Below are 26,287 nucleotides of genomic sequence, written 5' to 3' on the forward strand. Positions count from 1 at the left end.
GCCTGCGTGACTCGGGTGCCGAGGGGCCCCGCACTTGCACTCAGCCGCTCGCTCTTTCTCGGTCACGAGCAGCGGAACATCCAGGCGCCGAAGGAAATGCGAGATTATGCAAGCTCAGTCTGGTGCGACCGATACATTCGAACAAAACCACGCAATGCGGCCGATTAAGTCGAACGTGTGCTACGTACTAATAAAATAAATATCGCTCCGGTGGCTTATTTCTACATATATCACTCTACATTCTTATGGCCAGACAGGGCGATATCTAACATGACACGCCTATCACAAGGCCCAATACAAACGCTGGCCTATTATAAATTCAGAGCACCTCATCATTTCTTTCGTTTCCACGCGTCCTTGTGAGCGGACTATGAAGGACACGCGAGTCGTGCATATTTCCGGACCTCGAGTTTTTCGGTGCAATAACAACACACGAAGCGGAGCGTAGCCGCGTATGACATCAAGCGCCTCCCGTGCGTTGAAATTGGTGACTCACTAACCGCGCCTCACTACGCCGCCGCAACAAAACGACCGCGCAGTAGTTTATGCCAGGAGCGGCGGCGGCGACCGCGCACCGCGCAGGGAAGCGCGTTCCCCAGACGACCGACCGCGCCCTCTCTCGCGGGCAGCTCGAAGGTACAGCAGCACATTCGTTGGGTCGTCGGCGTACGGGCTTTACGGGTTCCGCACGTAACGTCGGGGTTTGTGGGGGTGCGGTGGTGGTGGTGCTGTCAAGCCATGTCCGGCAACGACGGCCAGTGGGAGGTCCTGCCGTCGTACCTCGATGTTCTACGGGGAGTATACAACGTGTGCCACTATGGACTCTACGTGACTAACGGCTCCGAGCCCGTTACCGCCAGTGCCGCTGGGCCTCATCGGCGCTCCTGGCCCGTTGTACCGCTGGAAGATGTGTTCGTGGTCCTCGTGCTGGCCGTCCTCTGGACTGTGGTCAGGCGGCTGCTCACCGATCGTGTCTTCAAGGTAACCCTGAGTTGCCACCGCGCGTCTTTGCCTTTGCCTGTTGCTGTCGCAATTGCCTCTCACGGCCTGCATTGGTCGCCGCGCTCCATCCCGGCAGCGGAGAGCCGCGCGCTCCCCTCCCATTGCTGTGCGTGCGTCGTCGGCTGACTTGTCACAAGGCGAGCGGACGCGCACACCCCTTGGATCGGGTGCACCCCAGCCACCTACGGCCTACGCACGGGGCACACGCTCGCCTCTCGCGGCTGCCTCTGCAGGGGTGCCTTTCACCGGGCCTGACCAGCTCTCAGCGATGCGCACCGTCGATTGCGTGGCCCGGCGCAGCGTCGATCGTACGCACATAGCACTTGATGGGGGTAGTAGCAACGCGGACGCCGCAGTGTGTGTAATGGCGTGACCAAAGTTATAGCCGCGAGTCGTTACAGTCCGTGGTGTAGTGAAAAGTGGCCGGCGGTCCGATAACGTGGCGCCCACCGCCCATGTCTGCGCGTCAGTTCAAGCTTTGTTTGCGTCTGTGTGTCAAGTGCTTCTACAGCCGCTGTTTACATACCGGTTGTTTCTTGCAAAAAACGAAACCTGCTTTGACTGTTGGGAACTGTCGCCTTTAATGCCTGCCCTTTGCCGGCGGTCGATTTTCAAGCATCAGGTGCAGAATTCACAGAGCATTTCCTTCATTTAACACGGGGCAGCGCCTGGCCAAGTTTTCGCTGTAACTATTGGTTAGCGCCCGTCACTCTGCAGAAACCATTCCTGCGTACGATCGGCCCATAAATTATATGCGGAGTGACGTACGTTTCCTTGCTTATTTCCTGTTCTTGCTCGATAACACACACACACACACACACACACACACACACACATATATATATATATATATATATATATATATATATATATATATATATATATATATATATATATATATATATATATATATATATAAACAGAAATGTTGTATTTGTTGAAATGTTGTAGCTGGTAGAGCTCTAACCAATCAGCGGGGGCAGAAATGAACAGTCCACTAGGTGGGCACTTGCAGAATAACCCTTTCCCACCGCTCATGAAAGGTGGCATAATTATCTGAGCATAATGCTATGCATCATGTTTTGGGTGAAAAATCTGTTGGAAGGTGGGGAAGAAGGGGAAAATTGTCATCCACCCGACTGTAGCACAAAGCTACAAAGGAAACCCAATGTGGGTTTCTAAAAAGGAAGACTTCTAAGGTAAACTTCACATTTTAAGAAACATTTGTCCTGGTCCAAGGATTGAACCTGGGACCATTTTCTTTCTGGGATGGTCACTCTACCATTTGAGCTAACCAGGAGGCTATGAGATCACAGATCAAGGCCAACTTAATCTATAACTAGAAGGAGAGGGACATTGAATGACAAATGAGTTCCGTGGAAGCTTGCAAGGTGCAGGAAGGTGTATGACAGGTAATATTGTCATCCACTCACTGTAGCATGAAGCTACAAAGAAATAATGAGAAGGGAAATCATCATCCAACCACCTGTAGCATGATCCGGCAAAGAAACCTTTCTTGGGTTCTTTCACAGCTTTATGCTACAGTTTATTGGATGACATTCAACCTTTCCTGCACTTTCCTCCACCTTGCAGGCTTTTACAGAACTGATTTGGAAGGTGGAAGTGGATGCATATTGTGGTGATAGTGTGGACGGTGATAAATGCTTGTGAATGAAAAGTAAATGATTAGACAGTGATGCGTTAGGTCTTCTAGATGGCGAGAATAGAATAGAACAGTATAGAATTCTTCTGCTGCTTTCACTATACCTTCGAGATTGCTGATGATATTACCGTGCTTATCTTTCAGTCCATACATCTTAGTTTGCCCTATGCCAAGTTTCCTTCTCACTGATTTCAGGCTGCGTCCATTTTTTATGGCTTCCTCAGTCTTTCTCACATAATAATTTCGAATATCCCTTATTTTCGCCTTGTTGATCAGTTTTGACAGTTCCACAAATTCTATCTGATCTCGTGAGTTAGACACTTTCATTCTTTGTCGCTTCTTTATTAGGTCCTCTGTTACTTTGGAAAGCTTACCTACTGGTTGCCTTGGTGCCTGACCTCCCACTTCAATTGCTGCTTCTGAAGCCACCCTAGCTACGATTTCATTCATTGCCTCTATGTCATCTTCATCTCTCTGTTCTAAGGCTGCATATTTGTTTGCAAGTGCCAACCTCAATTGGTCTGCTTTTACGCTTACTGCATCTAGGTTGGCCTGTTTCTCCATGACCAATTTTACTCTTCTTCTCTTCAAATTGAGGTGAATCCTAGCCCTCACTAACCTATTATCACTGCACTTTACCTAACACTTCAACACCCTGCACTATGCTGGGATTGGCAGAAAGCATGAAATCAGTTTCATTTCTTGTTTCACCATTAGGGCTCTTACAGGTTCACTTTTTGTTCCAATGCTTCCTGAAGGAGGTGTTCATTATTCGCTGCTTATACCTTTCCGCAAGTTCTACCGACATGTCTCCTTGAGTGTTCCGGAACCCACGCTGTAGTTGCCAATTGCTTGTTCACCAGCCTGCTTTTTCCTGACTTTTTCATTGATGTCGCCCATGCCTACAGTATACTGAGTTTGCACTTTTCGCATCGCTAATTCAACATCTTCAAAAAAACTGTTCTATTTCTTCATCATCGTGACTGGAGGTTGGAGTGTAGGTTTGTACTGTCTTTATTCTATACCTCCATTTCAGCTTTATTACGACTACTGCTACCCTCTCATTAATGCTGTAGAATTTGTCAGTGTTGCCCGCTTTGTCTTTACGGATTAGGAGTACTACTCCGATCTGCTTCTTATCTGGTAGTCCTCTATAGCAGAGTACGTGGCCATTTGCCAGCACTGTATAACCCTCACCAGTTCTTCTAACCTTACTAAGGCCAATGATGTGATGTGTTGGTTGGCAAAGAAAGATTAGGCTCGCATACTGAGCCATGTGGTATCCCTGTAGCTATGGAGTTGCACTGCTGAGCTTAAGGTCGTGTGTTTGAACCTGGCTGTTACGGCCACATTTTAATGGGGGCGAAATCCAATCAGACGCTTGTGTACTTGCATTTAGGTGCATGTTAAAGAATACCAGGTGGCCAAAATTACTATGGGGACATCCCAGGTTAAAGAATCCCAGGTGGCAAATTCCACTACGCCATGTCTCATAATAAAATCATTGGTTTGACACCTAAAACCCCAGAATTTTTTTTTAATGTGAGGCATTGATGGTATTGCTATACTCATTTTCAAGTGTTACTTCAGGATAATTGGTTGGGTTTATTGCGTGTTGATTATGTGAGGTTGGTTGAAGCATTGTGTAGGTTGGAGCACATATAGCAGGGATTCGTCAGGTCACGAATGCCAGCTTGCCAATATACTTAAGTAGTATACAGTCAGTGCAATCTGCTGGTACCAAAGTACAGGATGCGAACTAGGCCCAATAAAATATTGTGTAAAAACTATCGACGATGATTGTAAATGTAAGCGAATAGCCCGAACGAGCAAATGAAGAAATGAAAGAGTGAATAAACGAATGTCACCTGGGTTTGACCACCAACTAACCACAAAAATAAGTGAAAGAGGTAAAGAAATCTAAAAATTTAATTATGGGGTTTTACGTGCCAAAACCACTTCCTGATTATGAGGCACGCCGTAGTGGAGGACTCTGGAAATTTCGACCACCTGGGATTCTTTAACGTGCACCTAAATCTAAGTACACGGGTGTTTCGCATTTCGCCCCCATCGAAATGTGGCCGCCGTGGCCGGAATTCGATCCCGTGACCTCGTGCTCAGCAGCCCAACACCATAGCTACTGAGCAACCACGGCAAGTGTTAAGAAATCTGTTTGCTTTAAATGTAAACTTGAAAAGTGGAGAACTCTGCAACGAGTAATGGAAGAGAAAACGATAGGGCTTAACATTAAGAAACGGGAATACATTAATATGGATTAGGGAACAAACTTGAATAATTGATATTCTAGATGAGATCAAAGGGCCTGACAACCGATTTTTAAGGACCAATTTCTTTAGGGCCAACACAGAGTTCACCCTCGGCAGTGTGTACATCCGCAGCGGTTAGTGCAAAAGCGCATGGATATTTAGTAAGCAGAATTTTTCTATCCGAGCAGCCTCTAAAAAAGTAAGAGTCCCTCCTCCAGCAACGCTAAGAAGTGAGAGTGATATTGATAGCCCGCCTCGCAAATTGTGAAAGCCGCCCATCGTTCTACTTTCACAGGAGTGAGTGTAACTGTGGTTAGCCACCTACATGTTGACCTTTTCAATCACTTTTGAAAATAAAAAGCTGGCGCAATAAGTTTGCGTTGTTGTACAGACATTTCTTATGCTTGTACCACGTTTTTCCCCAACTGCACACCTACTTCATGGCTGGCTGGCCCGCGTCGTCTGTGTTTACTGATAGGCGACCCAAGCCAACTTATTGAAAATGAAGGCACTTTTATGAATGAATGAAATTAATTTATGAAATGAGTTCACTTTTATGCTCACTACAGGCGAAGGCTTATCTGCCTATTGTAAGTTGGGAAAAGCTTATAATAATAACAAGTAGGCTGCATTTCAATACTAATAAAAAGACCAGTAACTGCGTACACTAGTAGAAGGTCACGTGGTGGACCTCTTGTGCAGCTTCATGTTTTTGCCACTTGGGGTGCCAGAGGTAATTTTTCGTAACATTTAGTGATGAATTAAAAATATATATCCATGTTTAATCAGAAAAACATTGCTCGTTTTAGCCACTAGGATAGGGAATCATTCCATCTGCACGGTTACCTTGATTTATGTTCTGAGCAGTTGTCTGTCCATTTGAGAGGGCAAGGTGAAGTTGTGCCATGTCATACAGTGTGTAAGGAATATAACTGGTGGCGTATTAGAGAGTTACAGAATGGCGATGAAGGGAGGGCAAGTGTAGTTCAGGACGACAGAGTATTGGGTGGTGTGGTGAGAATAGGAAATTTGTAGGCATAAGATGGATATTAACGACGCAAGACAGGTAATTGGACAGCTAGGAGAGGCCTTTGTCCTGCAGTGAAAATTAGCTAATGATGGTGCTTGTGTGCTTTAAATGCCGCAGGTTAGTTGCAAGAATTGAAGAGAAATCATGAGCAAACAAGTGCGGCTGGCATTTTTTGTCATATATATGTTGTAGGTCTGCCAGGAATCAGACAGTCATTATTGCCTTATCTGCAGAAGTGCTTTCAGTTTAGGTTAAAGTGCAGTGCAGTAGCTTCAGGTAAATATACTGTCTTATTTGTATAATAGCAACAATCATTCATTTAAGCTAGCTGATCTTTTAAAGTACCTTGATTGCTTGGTTATGACTCATAAGCTGTGTTTTTGCCTGATAAATGGCTGGAGGGGACACTAAAGACAATAATTTGGAAGCACATCATCAGTTGAGGCAGCTAGGGTATTCCTTGAAGCTACTGTATTCATTTATTTGGATAAAGATGTAAGACACAATACATCAAGTTTATGGTTGTCTCTCAGATGTCACGATGGTGTGAAATGCATCAATTAGGACATCCAAAGCAGAAAAAATTGATATATTATGCACCACTCTGAAACATACCACTGATTCGCAGTTAGTGGTATTGTGAAACTGACTTAATGTGTGTTAACAACTGTACATAAATGTTGAACTAAAATAGCATATTTGTCTGGCATTAAATGCCTGAATAGGTGCTGTTTGCAGAACAATGTTATGGTGCTAAGTCACAGAGTTGTAGATCTGGTGCTTCAAAAAAGTTTTCTTTGTAGTTTCCTATATTTTAGCAGTGTTTGTAAAATATTTGATGTGCTGAATCAATATTCTATCTTTAAAAGCCAGTGTAATTTAATTTTATCTCCTAAATGCAACAAACTTTATTCACATCCATTTGCTGTTGCTCAAAGAGACCATTTGTGCGTTTCACGTGTGTTTGTACAAAGAAGTCTGAATTCCTGCAGCGCTAAGAATTTTCCTTGGAGAGTTCACCTTGTTTTGCACTCCCTTGTGTTTTACTGACTCACTCAGCCAGCTGTGTTTACAATGTTCAGAATAAAGTAATCAAGAAGTGGGTTGGGCAAAACAGCTGTGTGTTGCAACATTCTTTTACGGCCAGGCAGTCTACATCCTCTTGTGCACGTCTTCATAACAGGTGACAAAATATGAGCACTTTCATGATGCAGTAGGCTTGCAGTTGAGTTGGAACAGCTGGGACAAATATTCTGCCATAGCAGTTGCTGAAACAATGGCAGCTGATGCAGATATCACTTGCTCGAACCAAATATTTGCTGGGCAATGTACGGAGGTCACCTGAGCAAATACTTTTGCCAATCAGTAGCACATGCTTAGACAGGTCATGCCTGCCTTTTTCCTAATCCCTGCTTGGCTTATTTTTCAGGCCGTTTAGCTTTATTTTTTTGTGTGGTGTGTTTTTTTCTTTTCTCTTCCGTCCCAGTGGCCTGTTCCGGCAGTACTTTTTCCGAGGGCATGCTCATGTCGGTAAACAAAGACATGGGTACTATTCTTGTTCAGAGCAAATGACAGATTGGCAGGGAATAGAAGCAGACAACAAGGGCACTGACTTCCAAAACATTTGTTCTGGAAATAGAGCATGCTTTACAGAGTGCTTCTGCTAACTTGTGCCAAGCTTTAAAAAAAAATATGCAGATTTATGCTGTGCAAATCCACTCGCCGCACCATTGTGGACTGCCCTCCTGAGCAAGTCAAAAGTAACTTTTACTTTGAGCTTAAGGCATGAAATAACAAAAATTAATTAAAAATCTTTAAAGGCATTCATTTAGGTGCAGTATCTTCAACGGAGAAGTTGTAGAGCATATTAGAACATATCCAAACGAATTCTGCCCATGGAGGTAGCTGCCACGGTATTATTTTTTGGGAACTCAAAAGAGTGCATCAAACCTGAAAAATATTTGTTATTTCAATTAAACATAACAATTAATTTCCCCTGAGCTTTTCCTGGCTTCGTTGTCCAAAAATTTCTTCTGCATAGTTGTGCCTAAAAAAATTTGAGCCCCTTGGGTCCCCTTTTCCAAAAGAACTTGTTCTTGTGCAAGGTGGTGTTTAAGTTTACTATACATGTTGTTCTTGGTACAGAGTAGAAGAGCATAAAGCAAGGGAATACACTATTTATTATTAATATTATTGGATAACATTATTATTAACATTATTGGCAGCATCTCACAACATAAAGAAAGGATCAGCTTGTGCTAGGACACATCCATTACGTTGTTTCGAAAATGTGCTTTGTCGAAAGGCAGCTTTCGTAATGCTGTGTTTCTGCATCACTCATTCTCTGGACTGCCCATCTGTGGAAGTCTTCTTCATTTGGTGTCTGGGTTTGCTATTAAACAGTTGGTCATCGACGCTTCTCTGAGTCTTTCCTTCATCCTGTTTCCTTGCTTTTTGCTCTTCTCCTTTGTTCTCAGAACAACATGTATAGATCCCACTGTTCTTCTCACTCCTACCTAATGACTCAGCACTTGTGCGCAACAACATTAGTGTCCTCAAACATGCTTTACACAAATGATCAGTGCTGCATGCAAACAGGATACATGAACAGACTCTTAGCAAGCGAGCCAGTTCAAAGACAGCGGTCCCAGCTTCCATTTTTGCCTACATAATTTATCTGCCGAAGCGATAGAACAAATGAAACCACATGATATAGTGATAAATAGGGCAAAACATATTTGTGGCCCTTTCAGCTTTCTTACTGTCAACAAAATGTGCATGCGAGGAAGTTATGGTGGCAGATGACAATGCATCCGAGACAACAGTTGTTGTGCCTCGCAATCAGCCTTTTCACTTGCAGCCTGTTCATTATGTCTGCACTGCATGCAGCACTGATAATTTGTTCAAGGCATGTTTTAGGGCATGAAAGTCACTGTGTGTGCACATGAAGTCACATGGTGCATTTTCAAATTTTGTGGACTTCCTTTGGAGCCGCCCCCCCCCCTTCAAGATAAAAGCACAACAGTTCTCTTCATTGAAATAATTCAGTTGGATATTTGTCAATATGCTCTACAACTTTTGTATGAAAGTATTGTGTCAAAATCAGTACTTTAAAAGTTGGTAATTAATTTTTGTTAATGATTTATGCTCATAATAAAGTATGCTTCGAGTTGCCCAAGACAACAGTCAGCAATACTGAGTTGTTTGCATTTGCATAGTGTGTACAGCTTTTTTAAGGCTTGGCACAAGTTAGCTGAAGCACCCTGTATAGTCAATGCTTGCTTTAAACGTAAAACGTCAATGCTGTATTTTTTTTTGCTGTGTGTGTGCGTCATATACTTTGTTTAGCTTTGTTAGTTTCATTTTATTGAGATGAATGCATTAAAATTTGCAAATAAATTTTTAGTGATAAGAAAGTTCATGTCTATTGTGTTAAACCCTGCTTGATCTGTTATAAACAATATATTGGAAAAAAATAAAAATAAAGAGTGGCTGTGCACACTTTTCATAATTGCAGAGCTTGCTTTCCTGTAATGTAGGTTGCCAAGGCAATGGAGGCATGCTCACATTTGCAGTCAGCAAATGCTAGCGCATCTTTTTAAAAACTTTCAACATGGAAAATATAGACATGGCTCTCGTGTGAAACCATGTGCAAAAGACAAGCCCTAGCTTGTGCAGCTAGCGTTTCGTCTTCATTTGAACCATGACTGATTTCGCCATTAGTTGGACAAATGTGCAGCGCGGAGAAGTGCACTTGTAAATTATGAAGAGGGTCTGTCAGACGTGTTGTTCAGCACTGTGCATTTGTTTGTGTGCAGCCCTGGGGCCGGTGGCTCTCGCTAGAGCCATCCAATGTGGCCAAGCTGCCCGAGAGTGCCTGGAAGCTGCTCTACTATGGATGTGTCTGGCTGCTCACCGTGTACATTGTGGTGCTCCAGGGGAAGTACCGCTTCTTCCAGCAGCCCTTCTCTGTTTGGGATGGTAAGCCACTCCTCCTGCTGGGCCGGGCAGTTTGTGCTTGCCTTGAACCCTGGACGTAGAGCTTTCTTATGTTTACCCTATTTACTCACGTAATTTGCACCCTTGAGTAATTTGCACGCTCCAAATTTATTACCCAGGTTTATAAAAAGATACTTTTAATCCCATGTTTTGTTTTCCATGCGTCGCTGTGTGCCAGCCCACCAGTGCGGCTCGTGTGGCAGGGCTAATACGTATGTGAATTCTGGTATTGCAGAATACGGTCTTGCAAAATCATGGAGTCAAGTTTCGAGAAAACAAGAATCTCATATGTGTTTGACAGAACTGAGGGCGACATTGTTTGGGACATCAATAATGGCAGCAATGGTTCAGAGTCTGCCATATTTGATGACTCTGGGTCCAACTCCAACTAGATGATGTAGTTGCTTTGTAAAATATCGACGTTTTGGTTGGGTTATAATTGTTTTCTTTTTCTGTGTATATTGCATATTTCGACATTGTAGACATGTCATTGGAGATGTTCTTGCAAGAACGCAACATAATTTGCATGCCTCATCTCTGAAGCCCCAAGTTGAAGAAAAAAGTTCGCAAATTACATAAGTAATTACATGCTACCTAGAGAGAAAACTGGCTCTGGTAGGGTTTTATATACATGAGAATGGCTGAGAAGAGGTGGCTTTGGATTGGCATCTTTCTCAGAAAGCTCTGGCACCTTGAAGGTATGTCTAGCTAAGAGCTTTCTGTCTGTGACAATGGTTCATTGTGTACTAAAAGTGCATATAAAGTGTATTATTTTTCTTTGTAGTTATGTAGAAAGATGTTTTATTAAACCACAATAACTCGTCCTGTGTTGAATGATTATATCAAATGTGAACGCTTCTGGTAGACCACTAAAGCTCACTGTGCATCTGTTTGTTTTCATGAAAGCATAAAGCTACAAGGGAAACCCATACAGGTTTCTCAGAATGAAAGCCTCGCAGTTGAAGGAAAATTCCTCCTGGTCTGGGATATCATGTTTCTATTTTCTTTCCTTACTTGTTATGTTAAATATGAGTTCGCAATAATGAAAGATGTATTAGTGATAAACAGACTTGTTGTGATGATTTTATTATGAAAGCTTCAAGTGTAGAAATGACAATGTCTTTAAGGGACTGCCAACCACCTAGAATGTGTCATGAGATTTTGGTGGAAATAATTGGTCATGATTTATAGTGATAGAATTGAACATGCTGTTTGCAGTTTAAGTTGGATTCATAATTCTAAATTGGCACAGAAACCCCTGAAAAACAGTATGTCATGATGCTTTGTGGTGAAACTGTGGTACTAGGGCTGGATTACCATTACCTTGTGATCGCAGATTACTGTACATAAGTCGGCTGCTATTAAATGCACCATAAGTATTGTTTAAGGTCACATTCTTCTTTGTACTTTATTTTGCGTGTATTACGATCTAAGGAAAGTTCACAATTACAAGTGGCGCTGCCTATGCGGCAATAGGTGGAACGGCAGAACTGGGGTGTCCCTCAATGCATGGCAGCACTCGTTATGCTGTTTTGCACTGTAGTTTGTATGAATGCAGGTTCTGATCGGGCATTCGAACTAACATTCTTCGTTCCAGCTCACTCAGGTTTTTAAGAGACAACATACTTTTGCACGGCAACCCACTGATCTGCGCATCACTTGTAGATGTGCAGTTCACTGTAGTGAAAGTGTCATTTTACATTCGAAGGCTTGGCTCGGCTAAAAAGAACATGACTTGATATGTGAATGACTAAAGTAGTTGGGCAGGAAAGCATGAAAGCATGTAACTATTATTGCAGAAATAATTACGATTCCAGAAGCATGAACCACATGAACATCAGCTTGATTAATTAACAAAAGATTAATTTATTATGGTTATGACTGCATTTGTCGCCTGCTTCTCATTAAAGCTGGTGTACAATAGCTATTGTGCTCACCTCTTGTTCTTTCCAGCAGAGGAATGCATAGAAAAGATTGTGACTACAGATAGAAAAATTATGATAAAAAATGTTTCAGTAAACTGTAACCCGAAATTTCAGTTTGAAATCGCTGCCTCTAAGCCACCACCACAAACAGGGAACACCAATTTGGCATGGCTTGTGCAACGTCAAAAAACACTGTGTCATCTGCTCCAAAACATTCTGAAATCCTGTGCATGCTGTGCCGGGTGGGTGCGTGCCCACAGCTGTGCAAATGCTCGAGCAGAAACCTTCCCCAGGAAGTGAGCAACAGCTCCTGAATTCTTTGAACAGCACATTTCATCCACAATTTTTTCACTAATGTGATGTAAACAGCATAAACCAGAGAATATCTGTAGAAACTATCTCAGTTTGTACACCAAGATGCACATGCAAAAACGAGACCAAGCATGGCAACCATGATGTATTTCTGGCTCCTGCCAATAGCTTCAGGCATTTCCCGTGCACAAATGCAGGACCTTTGTGATTGGCTTCTGTTATTTTGAGAGAGCTGGTTGTTGGGGGGTGTGATGTCATTTTATCACTCGTTAGGGTTGGCAAACTGCTGTGTGGTTTAGCTGCAATACATAATAATATGCAGATCTCACATGCTGTAGGAATTGGTTTAAGTGAACCTTTTGTTAGTGTTTGCAAAGAATGCTGTTCTTATTCAGCTATCATTTGCAAGTATTGGAGCATACGAGCAGGTTGGACACACATTGCCCCTGGGAACCACCTTGCTCAACATAAAACTTTTGGTGCTCTGTCATGTGTATCAACACTTAGCTTCATGTGAACTGATTGCAGTTGAAGCTATTTCTCCTGCTACATATTTGTTTTGCTGATGACTATTTCTCATCTCTTAAAGGGTCTCTCACCTGGCCACATAGCAAATTATGCTCTGGATTCGGTGTGGGAAACGGAGGATCGTGTGATGAATATGTCTTGGGCCCTGCCTTCTTTTTTTTTTTCTCTCACACGCTTTATTGCTGAGTGGCGTGCTTCTGGTAACAGTCTCGCGTGCGAGCTGTTGCATTTATTTCATTTCGTTCAGCGGACAATTTTGCTTCCTCTGCACGAGAGCACTTAGTGGTATAAGTCAGTGCCACAATCACGAGCACTGAGGCAGACACAAGTGGATCACAGAGCATGATTCAATGCTGGAACACAGTAGAAAACGACAGTTTCGTTCACTGCATGCACGACTGCGCAACATGGGAACAAGCAGACGAAATGGAAGTGCAGCTCTCTTGCTTTTGTACGAAGTAAAACAAAGACACGCAGAAATTCGGTTTGTAGGTTTTATTGTTACTGTAAACTTTAAGTTGTGTATTGAAGCAACGAATCAAACAAATAACTGCTGTTGCCTTGAATAATTCTCGAAGTCACATGTCACTGTGAGTGACGTCACAGCACTGCGAACTATGTAGGTGCAGTTGTGTGATTGATGTCGACTCTCCATCTGGGAGTGCGGCACCCACGAGGAGAAGGGCACAAGGCATTTGGTTTGAAATTTCAGCTCTTTTGACAGCGCGTAGTAGTGTAATACTTTGCAGGCACGATGTATTGGCATGCGCATTGTATGCACTGCATTTGTCTGTTCAATATGGCCAGGCCTGGTGAGGGACGGTTTAAGACAACATAGCAAGACACTGTTTCTTGTCTTCATCATGATACAGCTATGTTAGGGATCTTGCAATGCTTAGCTCATGAATGCCAGATTCCTTGGTTCATTCCATCTGCTGATGCACAAACTTTTGGTGTCACTAAAGCCTTCTTGGGATCTTTGTAGGGGGTCTGGAATTTCACTGGAGCCAGATGTATACCACATTCATGTTAGTAGGTGGCAGCTGTTACACAGTGCTAAATGTTGATCTTAAAGAAATTTAAGTTGAACACATTATGTTATGGCTGTTTTCTTGTTAAAATCTGGACCAGGTTGCTCATATTGTTGTGTATCCTGCTGCTGCTAACAGAAGGCAAATCTGTGCAGGCTGGTCTCCGGAGGTGGTTGTTCCTGCAGACATTTGGTGGATCTACGCCGTGCAGTTTAGCTACTATGTGCATGGCGTGTATGCAGTATTGTATCAGGACCTGTGGCGCAAGGACTCGGCCGTCATGCTAGGACATCACGGCCTAACATTGGTGCTGCTTGGCATGTCCTATAACTTCAGGTACTGACTCGCCTTGTTTATTTTCGTCCGTGTAACATAATGGATGGCACTATTGGAGCAGACTTGCACACGTTACAACTCGTCACAAAAAAAAGTTGCCCATTACAATTAGAATTAATTCCATTTAAAGATGCAATTGATTAGTGACCAATTACTGCCACACAAAAGTAATTGATTGCGTTTATGTTACTTTTCTCCCAACATTTATTAACATAGCACAAATACAGTAATGAAAAGGAGCTGAACTGCTCTTTCAATGAGTAGTCCTTCCATGTTGATTATCTTCACTGACATTTCATTTTCAAAATTTTAATTGGCCATTTTCCCTTGTTTTCTTGTGAGGACATCAGCAGCAACCCTAAAAACTCACTTGATGTACGTTCTGGAGCAAATGGTGGTGTTTGTACCAACATCTTGTAACGTACAAAGACTGGACAGGAAAATTAGTGAACAAAGGTCGGAAAGTATTGAATGACAATAGGAAACGTAAAGTCTAAAATTGCTGAATGTGAGCGTTCTGACGTGGTGGTGCTCATGCTGCTTAGAGAGGTGAAATCACTGCAGAGATGCAGATTGTGATGGTGACAGTAGAGATTGCATGACCTGCCGATAAGACAAGAAAACAAATACTGAGCGCTGTGTTTGCTTGTCCGAACATGCATATCCGCGAGATTGCTCCATGGCCTGACCAAGGCACTCTGATGTAGTTCCCAACAAAGTCAAGTGTTCAGAACTGTGTCATCTGTTACAGCTGGTCTCATCAATAAAGTAATTGGTTACATGCAATTGGTTTGTATATTGAAAAATGTTTAAATACAATGATAGACAGTACATGATAGAAACAACAGGACAAGGTGGTTACTGAAAAAAGTGATTAAATTACAGTGAGTTTAAAGAGTAAAAATGTAATTGATCAATTACAAAACTACTGAAGGCCTAATTGATTAAAAGTAATCCACTACATGTAACTCATTATGTATATCTTTTTCTGAGGTACCTGTCTAAAACACACTGTCCACTTTGTCTATATGGCTTGGCAAGTGTTTTTATGCAGTCGGTATGGCCGTTTTCAGTATTCAGCTCCTAAGCACCTGCCACATAGACAACTGCTATGTTTGTTTCCCGCTCATGAGGGCACCAGAGCTCCCCATTTTCTTGGATACCTTCATTTTCTATGTGTGGCCTGATGCCTGACGTGAGTTTCGATCTCCTTGATCTAGGGTTACATATTGGTATAAAACAAGCTAGGACTTGCTCCTCATTAAAGGGCTCCCGAACACTGTTGGCATCTGTTGCTTGTATTTCTTGTCCCTTTTGTTGTGCCAGAGTGCCTTCCGTTGCTTCACTGAAAGTGAGTGCCACTAAGATGGAAAGTTGGGCAAGTTGGTTCATGCTGTCTTACATGAATAGCACTAGAGGACAGCGATGATAAGAGACAGGGATAGTGCTTGTCCGGTTCACTTTCATGTCCAAGTTCCTTTGCATTGAGGGGAAGTACCATCTATCATATGCTGCTACTGTCTTGGCTGAGGCAAGCTGTTGTGGACTTGGGAGTTGTGTTGCAAGTGCTATCATTAAGAGAATATGCCATTGCTTCAAGGTCGACGAGTGAAACATAGCAGTGCTATAGACCTTTCCAAAGGGAGCTCCCTGGACATCCTGCTGTGCAGCCCTATCTCAACAGCACTACAGAATTGGCAGAATGTGCGCTTTGTACACGCACACAACAGTACAGAGCTTTTACCCTCCGTGGAAAGACCTTTAGTCAGACAGAAAAAGAAGTGCTGGCAGCGACTTGGGGTGTTATGCAGTTTGATGAATTTGTCCCCAATTTGACAAAGTTTGTCATTCTTCGAAACAGCTTCCCTCTTGTCGTCCTCTTTAGTGAGATGGAACTAGGCTTGTTGCATCTTGAATACAGTGGGTCTGAATGAAGACGATGCTATACCAATTCTAGATGGTAATGGTGCATATACCTGGAAAGGTTCTCACCATGGCAGACACAATGGTGCATTAGTCCGAAGTTGGATGTTGTAGAAAACTTTGCAACTGATGTAGTGAGCTCCACAATTGAAGTTTTTCTGTTCATACTGGAGAATGTGCATCAGGCAAACAGCTGCAACAGTGAGTGCAATGCATTCATGTTTTTATGACAGTGGGGCTGGCCACAGAAGTCCAAACCACCAATGCATTTTTCCCAGTAAATGCCCTAGTAGTAAATGAGCTCTCTCTATGCAATGGTGGCTTGCTTAAAGGCATCAAGGCATCAACTGCAGGAAAGTGCTTGCCCAGGAGTCTCTGTGCTGGCCTGGCTTATCATCGGACATTACGTTTCTTGTTCTCCTTGGCATACACCTAATCCATTTTGTAGCATCATCATCATTGCCATTGCTCATCATTACGTGTCGCAATACTCTATGAATTTCAGTAGCTCGGCTCGCGAGCCACAAGTGCAGAAAAATCCGCTTTTGATCTTGGCCACCCTGCATATGACGCGGCTCGCTACTTCGCCTTTGCCTTCTCAAATAAATGCAGGGACAATGGTTCGCCATGTTGTCTGCTGTCAAGTCGTCTTACAACCTCAATGGCCAAACTGTTATCCTGATAGTTGGCTGCTACTCAAGGTTTCGTGATGTATGCATGCTGAACTCAACAGCTCAAACAGTTATCCAATGTTATCAATGTCCTGGAAAGCATTTTTGCTTACCATAGGACCCCTCAAGAGATCAGATCGAACAGTGCCGTGCCTTTCTCATCATGGGAATTTCAAGGATTTGCAGTGTTGCATGGTTTCACTTGTGTCACAACAAGCCAGCTCTAATCATAGTAAAATGGAGCAGACAGATAATAAAGACCTTAAGGACATGTTAACCAGGTGAAAAAATAATTGGCAGATCCCATGCTTGTGTTAAGTGAAGCTTTTCATGATTCTTGTCCCGGTGCTTTTTTAAGTTGCCGTCACAACTCTGGAGTGAATGGTTTCTGTCCAGCTTGACTCTTGATGGGAAAACAGCTGAGGACTCATGTTCCCTAGAGGAATGAACAGCCGTAACCAAGCTGATCAAGAAGAAGGTTAACAGAAAGGTTGTAGTCTACAGACAGAAACAGGACAACTACAACAAACAATACCAATAAGCTGTCAGTCACTCTTAATGATTCAGCATGTCTGTGTGTGATCAGAACAAGTGACAGCAAGAATCCTCAACTTGATACAAAGACCACGGTGTTATGTCATCAAAACAAGGACACTGACCAGAAGCACAGCAGCAATCCAGCAGACCCACAAAATCCAGCGCAAGATCAACTGCCAGTTGATGTGACTGAGCAAAGGTGTGTGCCAGGACACCCTCCACAGCGTGACTGGGATGGTGTGCAAACTTGCAGCAGCTGGTGTGCGATTCAGTTGCACCACTTGAATTTGTGATATTGAGTAGTGATGAATTCTCTTGTCTTCATTTACTCTAAAGAGGGGGACATGCAAAGACGGCTACAACCTAGTTTTGATGTTGAGTTGCTATAAGGCGGAAGTATGTATGTGGCTGTCCAATCTGCACTGGTGCATTGTGTCTGCGCTGTGCCCATAGCTAGCAATTCCTTTAGGCATCTTGGCATGGCCCTCTTTGAAGCATTTTCAACCATTTTCCCAAACATGTCCAAGGCTTTGGGTTTGGTCCCCCGTCACTGGGGGGGAACAGAATTTGGTGGGAACAGAATTCATGGCTGCATGCGTATTGAGATTCTGGCTTTTGTGTAATGAACTGAAGTGACATCTCTCGAAGACGAGGTGTAGCATCAAGAAATACTGACAACACTAAATCAGTGCATTTTGAGTTTGATGCTTGTGTTTTGTACTTTCGTATAAATTGCTTTCTCTGTCATCCTGACATATAAATGAAGACTTTATTACTGTCATCATAGGAAAATGCACTATCTTTAAGCCTATAACCTTTACTGAAACTCCTTAGATATCTAAGAACGAGGTAGGTCTGTGAGATATGCATGAATGTTTCGTGGTGCAACTTGACAGCAGTATTGTGAAGTGCATTGCTGTGGCACTGCTCTAGCTGAGTTTCAATGGGGATGACTGGATCTGTTAAAACAGGATTGTTTCTGGAGCTCATCGTATCAGCAGTTGTGGTGAGTTGCTCTTTACACAGATTTGAAGATTTTTTTATGTGATTATATGTGTGAGTTAATCGCATAGATTTCTTGAAATATTTCAAAGGCTGTGATTGTTAATATGGGGTTAGATGAAGAGAGGGAGTTTTTATCTGTGCAGAAATTAAATGTGGCAGTTAGTAGTAGACTTGTGCCATAGCCATTCAAAACGACAACAGCAGCTCTGTACAATAGTGAATAGGGCAGTGAGATTGTTCTCACTCGAGTTTCGTGACTGGCCGTGCCTGTCTTTCCTTACCTATCCAGGTGCCACAACATAGGTGTCCTAGTGTTGGTGCTGCATGACCTGTCCGATGTGCTGCTCGAGTTTTCGAAGCTTAATGTGTATCTCAAGGTGCGGGGTGGCCGCAGGCACGCCGTGCATGACCACATGGCTACCGTTGCCTTTGCCTGCTTTGCCATCACCTGGTGAGTACTTCTGCTTTTTCCTTTTTCCTGACTTGTGTGTCCAGTGGCCATTTTAATGTAAAGGCTATTGTGCCTTGTTCTCTGGAACCATCTGGCCAGCTGCAGTAGACTTCTGATAATTTGACTTCGTTTGATTTGATTTTTCAGTTAATTTCATCCTGGCCGAAGGTCCTGGCCAGCTGCCATGAATTTCTATGGGCCCAAACTTTCATTATTTCGATCCTAAAGTCGGCCTTCATTGGATAATTCAAACTTTACCTATCAGCATGCACGCGCCTGATCCCTATGGTGACCCCAGTAGTGACTCCTTCACTGGCAGAGTCGTTCTTGGCATAGCTCACAGAAAAGTGTATACGTTGAGCACACGTCATCTCCCATTGAAAGCACCTATTTGCGGCCTGCCCTAGGAAGATTTTCAAGCAATAATGGTAGCTCACAATGTCCGATTACTGTATTTACTCGATTCTAACGTGGCCCTTTTTATTTTGTTGCATCAAGAAAAATTGACCAATAACCGCATTCTTGACGTTTGTATGCTTTGTTGCATAACATAACTGGATTGTGGCAGAACTAACTTTTGGAAGCCGGTTGCCACTGTGTAACATATAGTAGAGCCTCGCCCATTTTTCTTGCTAAACAATTGGATGCGCATCAGATTTCTACCTTATTTAGGCACTTTAATGTTACCTCTACATTATTTTTCTACTTTGAACACATGGAAAGCAGGCATGCATTAAAATCAGGCGAATACTGTCAAGTGAATCAGCAATTTTCTGCATCTACTTTAATTTGACCTGCCGAATAGTCAGGGTCGAACTAACAGAAGCTGACTATTCAATAAAAATGGCCTTCGAATATCGAAGTTTAATATTGAATATTTTCTCATTTCTTCATAAAGTGAAATACAGTTAAAGCTCGATACAATAGACTTCGATACAATGAAATTCGCGATAGAACGAAGTATTTAACTTTTCATAACCTCTTGTCCATAGAACACCATGTATTTAGAACCTCAACATAACGAAGTGTCCTTGTATGCCAGTTCCCAATATAATGAAATTTCATTGCCACCACAAATGAATGCTAAAACAATAAATGGAAACTTCCACGGATGCAAATGGTCAGTGATTGAGTTACAAGCAGCTGCTTGCAAACATACCTCTCAAATTTCACTCCATGCAACAATAGCAACCGCTGAAGTGGAGCTGCATCATGTTCCCTATAAAGTCCAAGTGCGATAACATTCTATCGTGCCCCATGCACTGTGTGCATTAGGTGCGAGTGAAAGTGTGCGAGGGTGAGAAAAGATGGTGGCTTCATGAGTGCCGCCTTCCTGCGCGATGAAAGGGAAAGAGGGGGAGGGAAGCGAGCTCGTGGTAACGCGATCAAGCGTGCACTAGGGGGCATAGAAAAGGTTGGCGTACGTCTTGGCCGTGGCTGCGCATACGCAGCCGCGCACCCTGCTTTATTGGTAATTTGCCGCATATGCAAAGTAAAGAGTGGGCATGCCGAGACGGCGTGGTACCATGTAAGCTGTCTTACCGTGCGCTTAGTATTGTAAGTTGCATAATCTCAAGTTTCGGTGACCTGTTGAAGCGAGAGGCAGACGAAGCATTTGCTCCCCTCTGCTGGCGCTTTTCCCGATAGCTTTGTTCCAGTGCGGGTGACACTAAGAGCCGCGGGGACGGAGCGCACGCGAAAGCGTGGATGGCTTCGCTTAATTCGTAGCGCCTAGAAAATATTGTTGACATACGTGGCATGAAACCGTATCATTCGTCGCCGACTCCCAAATTTATCAAAATTGTTTTCTCATTCAAATTTGCTTTTTTTGATCGCCTGGTAATTCGGAAAATGCTGCGGCCTCTTTTCGTGTGAGAAAAATTGATTGGCGACTGTACTTATTTGCATAAAAGGTGGAATTTCAATAGAATGAAATTTCGATATAACAAAGCAAATTGCCGATTTTACTGACTTTTGACAGCAAGACTACAGTCTTACTGTCAGAATAAAGGAGCTGTGCTTTTTTTTTTCTGGCACTGCCTTTATGATGCATAGTTTTGTGCCTTACGACAAGGCTCGGGTGGTGCTTGCACTGGTCAAATTTTTCTTTCACTAAATATACTTCACGAAGTGACCTTTTCTATTACACTGAAGGGCTCTGAATTTTTAAAAAAGAAATCACAGGTGGTTGAGTGCCAAGGCTACGACAGTTGGCATGGAATAATCCAGCTAGTTTTCTGCCTACTGGACATATTGAGATGTCAAAGAATGCACAACGATTACCACTGTATAAGTAATAAACACAGCCATCCTGATGCACAGGTTTCTTATGCGGCTGCACTACTACCCACGCAAGGTGATGTATGCGGCCAGCACGGGGCTGTTCGTGAAGCAGGTGTTTCCATCCCACTACCTGCTCTTCCTGGGACTGCTGTCGGTGCTCCTGGTCATGAACCTCTACTGGTTTGCGGTGTGTCTTCTATATGTTTGTTATTTTATATGTTTAGTGTTTGTACTGGTCTGTGTCAACTTGTCTGAAGCCTCTTGTGTGTCATATGTTTACTCAAACAGAAAGAAAATGATAAGAACGAAGGTGGGAAAATGATTCATGCATGAAGAGCACAAAAATTTCAGAGGCAAGAGCAGTCATTTGCAATGTGCATGCTAAGTGGTGCCAAAATACTGTGCTTAAGGGGGGACGTGGCTTTGAAAATCAACTTTCTTATTTCTTCATAGATTTTGATTAAAATTGGCACAAATGTTTAGAATGTCTCCCTGATGCTTCCATAAAAGTTTCAGGGTGATACCTTAAGAACATTTTATTAAATTTGATTGAGCAGAATGTTTCAACCTCGAACTTTGTGAAGAGCCTGGGGAACATAAAAAACGTGATAGAAGGCTTGTTAAGTACTGATTGCATAGCTAAATGCACGCTGAAGGTCGTGACATTCTTGCTTTTGTTTTTTTTCAACACAAATTTTTTTGGAGTGTCATTTTTTATGTTACCTTCGTATCAAGCACACTTTCAAGGTGAACAAATAGCCACATCATAAATTTATAAAACGTCAAGGCCCAAAAGCAAGAATGTCACGACCTGCACTGTAGCCCAAGGAACAAGACAAAAAAAACAGAGTCAGAATAGGCCAAACGGTAACAAAGAAATCAGCTCCGCAAACTGAGCAGAAAGGCAAAAACACAGTTTTGAGAAAAAGGCCTTCAAAGTTTTGCCTTGCCTCCACTCTCCTAAAATGCACCAGGATTGTAGTCCTTGGTGTCCTTAGCACAGCGGGGCTTCTTGGGCATGTGGCCTTTCATCTGATGTTTTTTCGATGCCTTTTTTTTTCGTAGGGCATCCTTTTCTGCAGCTCTTTGAAGGGAATGCTTTCCTGGCTTCAAGCCAAGTGAGGCACAAAACTGTCTGTATGCACGAAGCGTTCCAGCATTGTACTTGCAGACTGCCTCATTGACAGCTGTCTCCGCTGCGATCAATGAAGCATTTTGCTCTTTTGGTAGAATTGACCAAATGACAGCGTGGAGACTCTCGGCTGCATTCTGAGTCTTCTTGCCTTGGCAACGGCTGAGTAGCTGAGGATCCGAGAGGCGTTGATACACAGGCAGCAACGCAGCTGAAACATGTGTTGCCAATTTGTACTTGTGTTCTGGCGGAGCTTTACCTTCAGCTTCTGCAGCCTGGTGTCTGCACCAGCTCAGGGGTCCTGGAGGGCAGAGCTCATGATGAGGGTCTTTATCTGTTGAAGTGATATGATAAAAGGTTGCCATTATGGCCCTTTGCATATCATCTACTTCACTATTGTTACGTATGGCCATGCCATAATAATTGGTGAGCTTTTTGATTAGGTCTTGGGTCAGGCCACCCTTCCCTCCAATTGGTTTACTTCTTCTGCTTTTTGAGACAAGTGTTCGCAGGGCTGTACCCATCCTCTTTTTAACGTGATTGATACAGTCCTCTTTGTTGAATGTAATGAAGCCATAAGCCTTGTCTTCACAAAGGGCCTGGAAGGTACGGCTATCCCCATCACAAACAACACATGTGTAGCGGAGGTCATTCCTTTCCAGTGACCTTCTGAACAAGATCAACGCTGCCTCGACCTCCATACGGCTTGAGTTTGCATCGGTGTTCTTTTGGCACACGTGATTCTCTTTCCATTCACTGTAGCCTTCATCGTTTTCTTTCGGCCCAAGCGTGCATCCATGGCATCTGTTCGAGAGCACAACGCAGTCAAGCACCAGACCAGTGTAAAATTCAATTATTGTGCCCACACCAATATGGGATGCATGACCACGTGTCATCCATGTGCCGTCGTAGACTACCGTCACATTTTTTGTGAATGCCAGGTCCATTTCGCTGTAAACTTTCCGCACGGCTGCCACAGCATCAGAAAAGAGACTTGCTGCAGCCATCCCACCAGCAGGCCTGAATTTTGATTTCAGGTGTCTTTGGAATGTCTTATGGTGCAAGCCTCTGTGTGAAACGTTCATTACTGACCAAAAGTCAGTCAGTGCAGTTGCCCCTCTGCCGGTGGTTTTAATTGCTTGCATTGCACGCATATTCACGTCAAAAGCCTTACCACCCTCTACTCGCGGCGATGACCATTCACTTGCAACAACGCCGCAGGCATTGCAGGTCAGTAGCATTCGTGCAGCCAATCCATGCCTTGTTCCCAAATGAACAGTCAGTCCCGGCTGAGAGCATTCTTGGCTCAAGGCATTCTTGTACAAAGCATTCAATGCTGTGACCTGCACAACCAAAAACTCATCCGCCAGCTCCACATTGGCACAACTTCCTCTCTCACCTGTGAGCTTCATTTTTCTTTCGGTCGCCGAAACAGAACTGAGTGATGCTTGCACTGTCTCGGCTCGCCCACGAGAAGCTTCTATCGATATGTAGTGCGGTTCCAAGTGAGCCTGAATTGTACTGCCGAATCTCGACTGCGTTTCATCCACGCGCGAGGTGCTTGGTCGCGGGTCCGAGTCGTCGGCGGGTGAAGTGCTTGGTCGCGGGTCCGAGTCGTCGGCGCGTGAGGTGCTTGGTCCCGGATCCGAGACGTCGGCGCCCGAGGTGCTTGGTCGCGGGTCCGAGTCGTCGGCGCCCGAGGTGCTTGGTCGCGGGTCCGAGTCGTCGGCGCCCGAGGTGCTTGGTCGCGGGTCCGAGACGTCCGCGCCCGAGGTGCGTCGTCGCGGGTCCGAGACGTCGGCGCGCGAGGTGCTTGGTTGTGGGTCCGAAGCATCCATACATTGAGGGAACTGCTGCTGTGTGTCCACGATGTCCGCGCCGCACTGAACATCAGCAGAATCAGCACTGGAAGCTCTTGATGACGCTCTACTTTTGGGCATCGGCGACTTGCGCTTACGGCTGCCAAATTGATGCGAAGTTTTGTATTTCTTCTTGTGCCGTCGCCGATCCATGATCACAGCCGAGATCCAACGCGAAACTACGCCACAGAGCTTCTGAGCCGCTACCGAAACTATGGAGAGGCTCGTGATACGGGCGATGGAGAACGTAGCCTCGGGAAGAGCAGACGACGCGCGGCACTTCGCCCGCCGTTGCTAGGGGCAACCGCTCCGGAGACCAACGGGGCCGCGCGCCGCTGTCACGTGGCGCGCGCCGCCAATCAGGAACCTCCGCGAGACCTCGAAACTTTTGCTTTTTCTGCATTTGTTTTCGCTCGGAGGAGGCCGGGAAGGCGGCAGATTTGAAGCTGAAGAAATGCTCTTTCTGTTGCGACCAAGATGGCGGCGTTCGGTTGCGCCGTTACGGAGATGTCGTGGCTTGAAAAACACCGTCTTTTTGCGATTTCCGCAAAACTTCTCGTCGCCGTGGCTGATACAATAATTTTTTTAAAGCACTTCTAAGCGGTTTTCAGGGAAGATATTTTGGAATCAGGTAGAGAAAGGGTTATAAAAACTGAAAATGTGATTTTCGAAAAATCGGTTTTTCGGTCATTTTTCGCGATGCGAAAGCCGCGTCCCCCCTTAAGCAAATGCAAAGGCTTCACTAAGGCATGTAGCATCTCCACCTTGCTCAAGTTTATTGGTGAGCTCCTGAAGCGGCAGTCGCTGTCCATGAGCATGAATGTCAGTGTAGCGTGCTGTGTGCAACTGAGACATGAGCTTGCTTTCACAAATCGAACTTGAGCTCGCGGGTTCAACCCCGGCTGCGGCGACTGCATTGATTGGGATGAAATGAAAAAAATGCTTGTGCACTTAGATTGAGGCATACATTAAAGAACTTCAGATGGTCAAAATTAATCTGGAGCCCCCACTTTGTGCCTTATAATCATACCCTTGTTTTGGCGCGTAAAACCCCAGAATGTTTTTTTTTTTTCACAAACACTTTAACTTTCAGATTTAAGCTAAGCACAAGCAAAGAACTAAAGATTAATCACCCTCAGTTCTTTGCTTGTGTTTCCTCTACAATAGACTTTCTTTAAAGATAAACTTAAGGAAGAGTGTAAGTCAACATAAAGTGATGGATTACTACTCCAAGCTGTTGAAATCGTCACTTTGACTTAGAAGAAAGCTGTCATAAGTGAGAAAAAAAAGTTTGTTACACTGAAAGGATGAACAGAACTAGTTGGTGGTACTGCACCTTAGATGTGCACTTCAGTTTTTCCAGAGATGGACTGGAACTTCTCTTTTTGTCAGCTGCAGTGTGCATCTGAGGTGAACTTAATTATTTGGCATTTTAAGATGAAAGAAAGGACACTCTGGTCGACTTAATTAGATTTTGCTACAGACAAATTAACTGGTCCTGCTCCACACTATTTGGTCGGCAACTTTCACAGGTGTGGCACAGGCAATAGCCCCATGCAGAGCACAATCTTTGAAATTGCCTGTACAGCTTGGGTAATTTGAATTATAGAAGAATGGTGCAGCCCCTTCGGTCACAAATTTCTCTGCAACTAAGTCACTGCTTGGCATAGAAAAAGCATTGCAAGATTTCTATTTTCAATTGAACATTCTCAATGGATTGAGTGTCTCTGTTCTAGTACTCATCGTAGACAACTAAATAGACAGCAATACAGACAGTGGCCATTTATGGTGCGATGTGATAATTGTTTGGAAAGCAACCTGTTTACTTTCAGAACTGTTACAAGATTGTACCCCTGAGGGGAGCTCTTGTTCCAATTATGACAAATCCACCAAGATAGACAGCTTCACGAAGACAGCATTGAAGTTGAGAACTATGCAGGATAGTTTGCTCCCTAAACAATATGGCAGCTGAGCAGCATGCCTGGGAGGTTGTTGGAAAGTTTTCCTGCACACAACAAAATGTAGCTGTGCCTCTTCAGACACTTGTCTACCATTGTCTACCAGAGCCGGCCAACTACCAGGCCCAACAACAGAGGCGACATTGCCAAAGTCGGTGATTGGGGCATGAGATGAGCTTGGACTGGTAGTGCCTTCGTGCGGCGGCGGCGCAAATGTAATGGCATGTGATGGCCGGGCTAGGTGCGGCAGGCGCTGCTGCCAGCTGCGTTGATCTAACATGTTCCGTAGTTTTTTTTCGCTTTGATTGCTGAAGTGCCATGTGAAACCAAATCTGATCAAACATGTTGCGTTTTTGGGTGCACGAACAGTTACTG

General features: G+C 43.9%; 2 protein-coding genes across 2 annotated transcripts in view; one reads left to right on the plus strand and one right to left on the minus strand.

Annotated features, from left to right (window-relative positions):
• Positions 1 to 557: 557 nt before the first annotated feature.
• The window catches only part of LOC126531660 (ceramide synthase 1-like), a 44,698-nt gene continuing 18,968 nt past the window's right edge, over positions 558 to 26,287 (plus strand). Inside the window, exons 1-5 of the mRNA XM_050179298.3 lie at positions 558 to 981; positions 9,781 to 9,943; positions 13,913 to 14,093; positions 18,519 to 18,680; positions 21,003 to 21,150. Of these exons, the coding sequence (XP_050035255.1) occupies positions 739 to 981; positions 9,781 to 9,943; positions 13,913 to 14,093; positions 18,519 to 18,680; positions 21,003 to 21,150 (897 nt within the window). The 5' untranslated portion in view covers positions 558 to 738. The remainder of the gene's footprint in view (positions 982 to 9,780; positions 9,944 to 13,912; positions 14,094 to 18,518; positions 18,681 to 21,002; positions 21,151 to 26,287) is intronic.
• LOC140218420 (uncharacterized) lies at positions 21,375 to 24,680 on the minus strand. The gene has a single exon (XM_072288129.1). The coding sequence runs from the start codon at positions 24,105 to 24,107 to the stop codon at positions 21,924 to 21,926; it is 2,184 nt and encodes a 727-aa protein (XP_072144230.1). The 5' UTR covers positions 24,108 to 24,680; the 3' UTR covers positions 21,375 to 21,923.

Source organism: Dermacentor andersoni, chromosome 5, assembly GCF_023375885.2.
Source record: "Dermacentor andersoni chromosome 5, qqDerAnde1_hic_scaffold, whole genome shotgun sequence".
NCBI classification, from domain to species: domain Eukaryota; kingdom Metazoa; phylum Arthropoda; class Arachnida; order Ixodida; family Ixodidae; genus Dermacentor; species Dermacentor andersoni.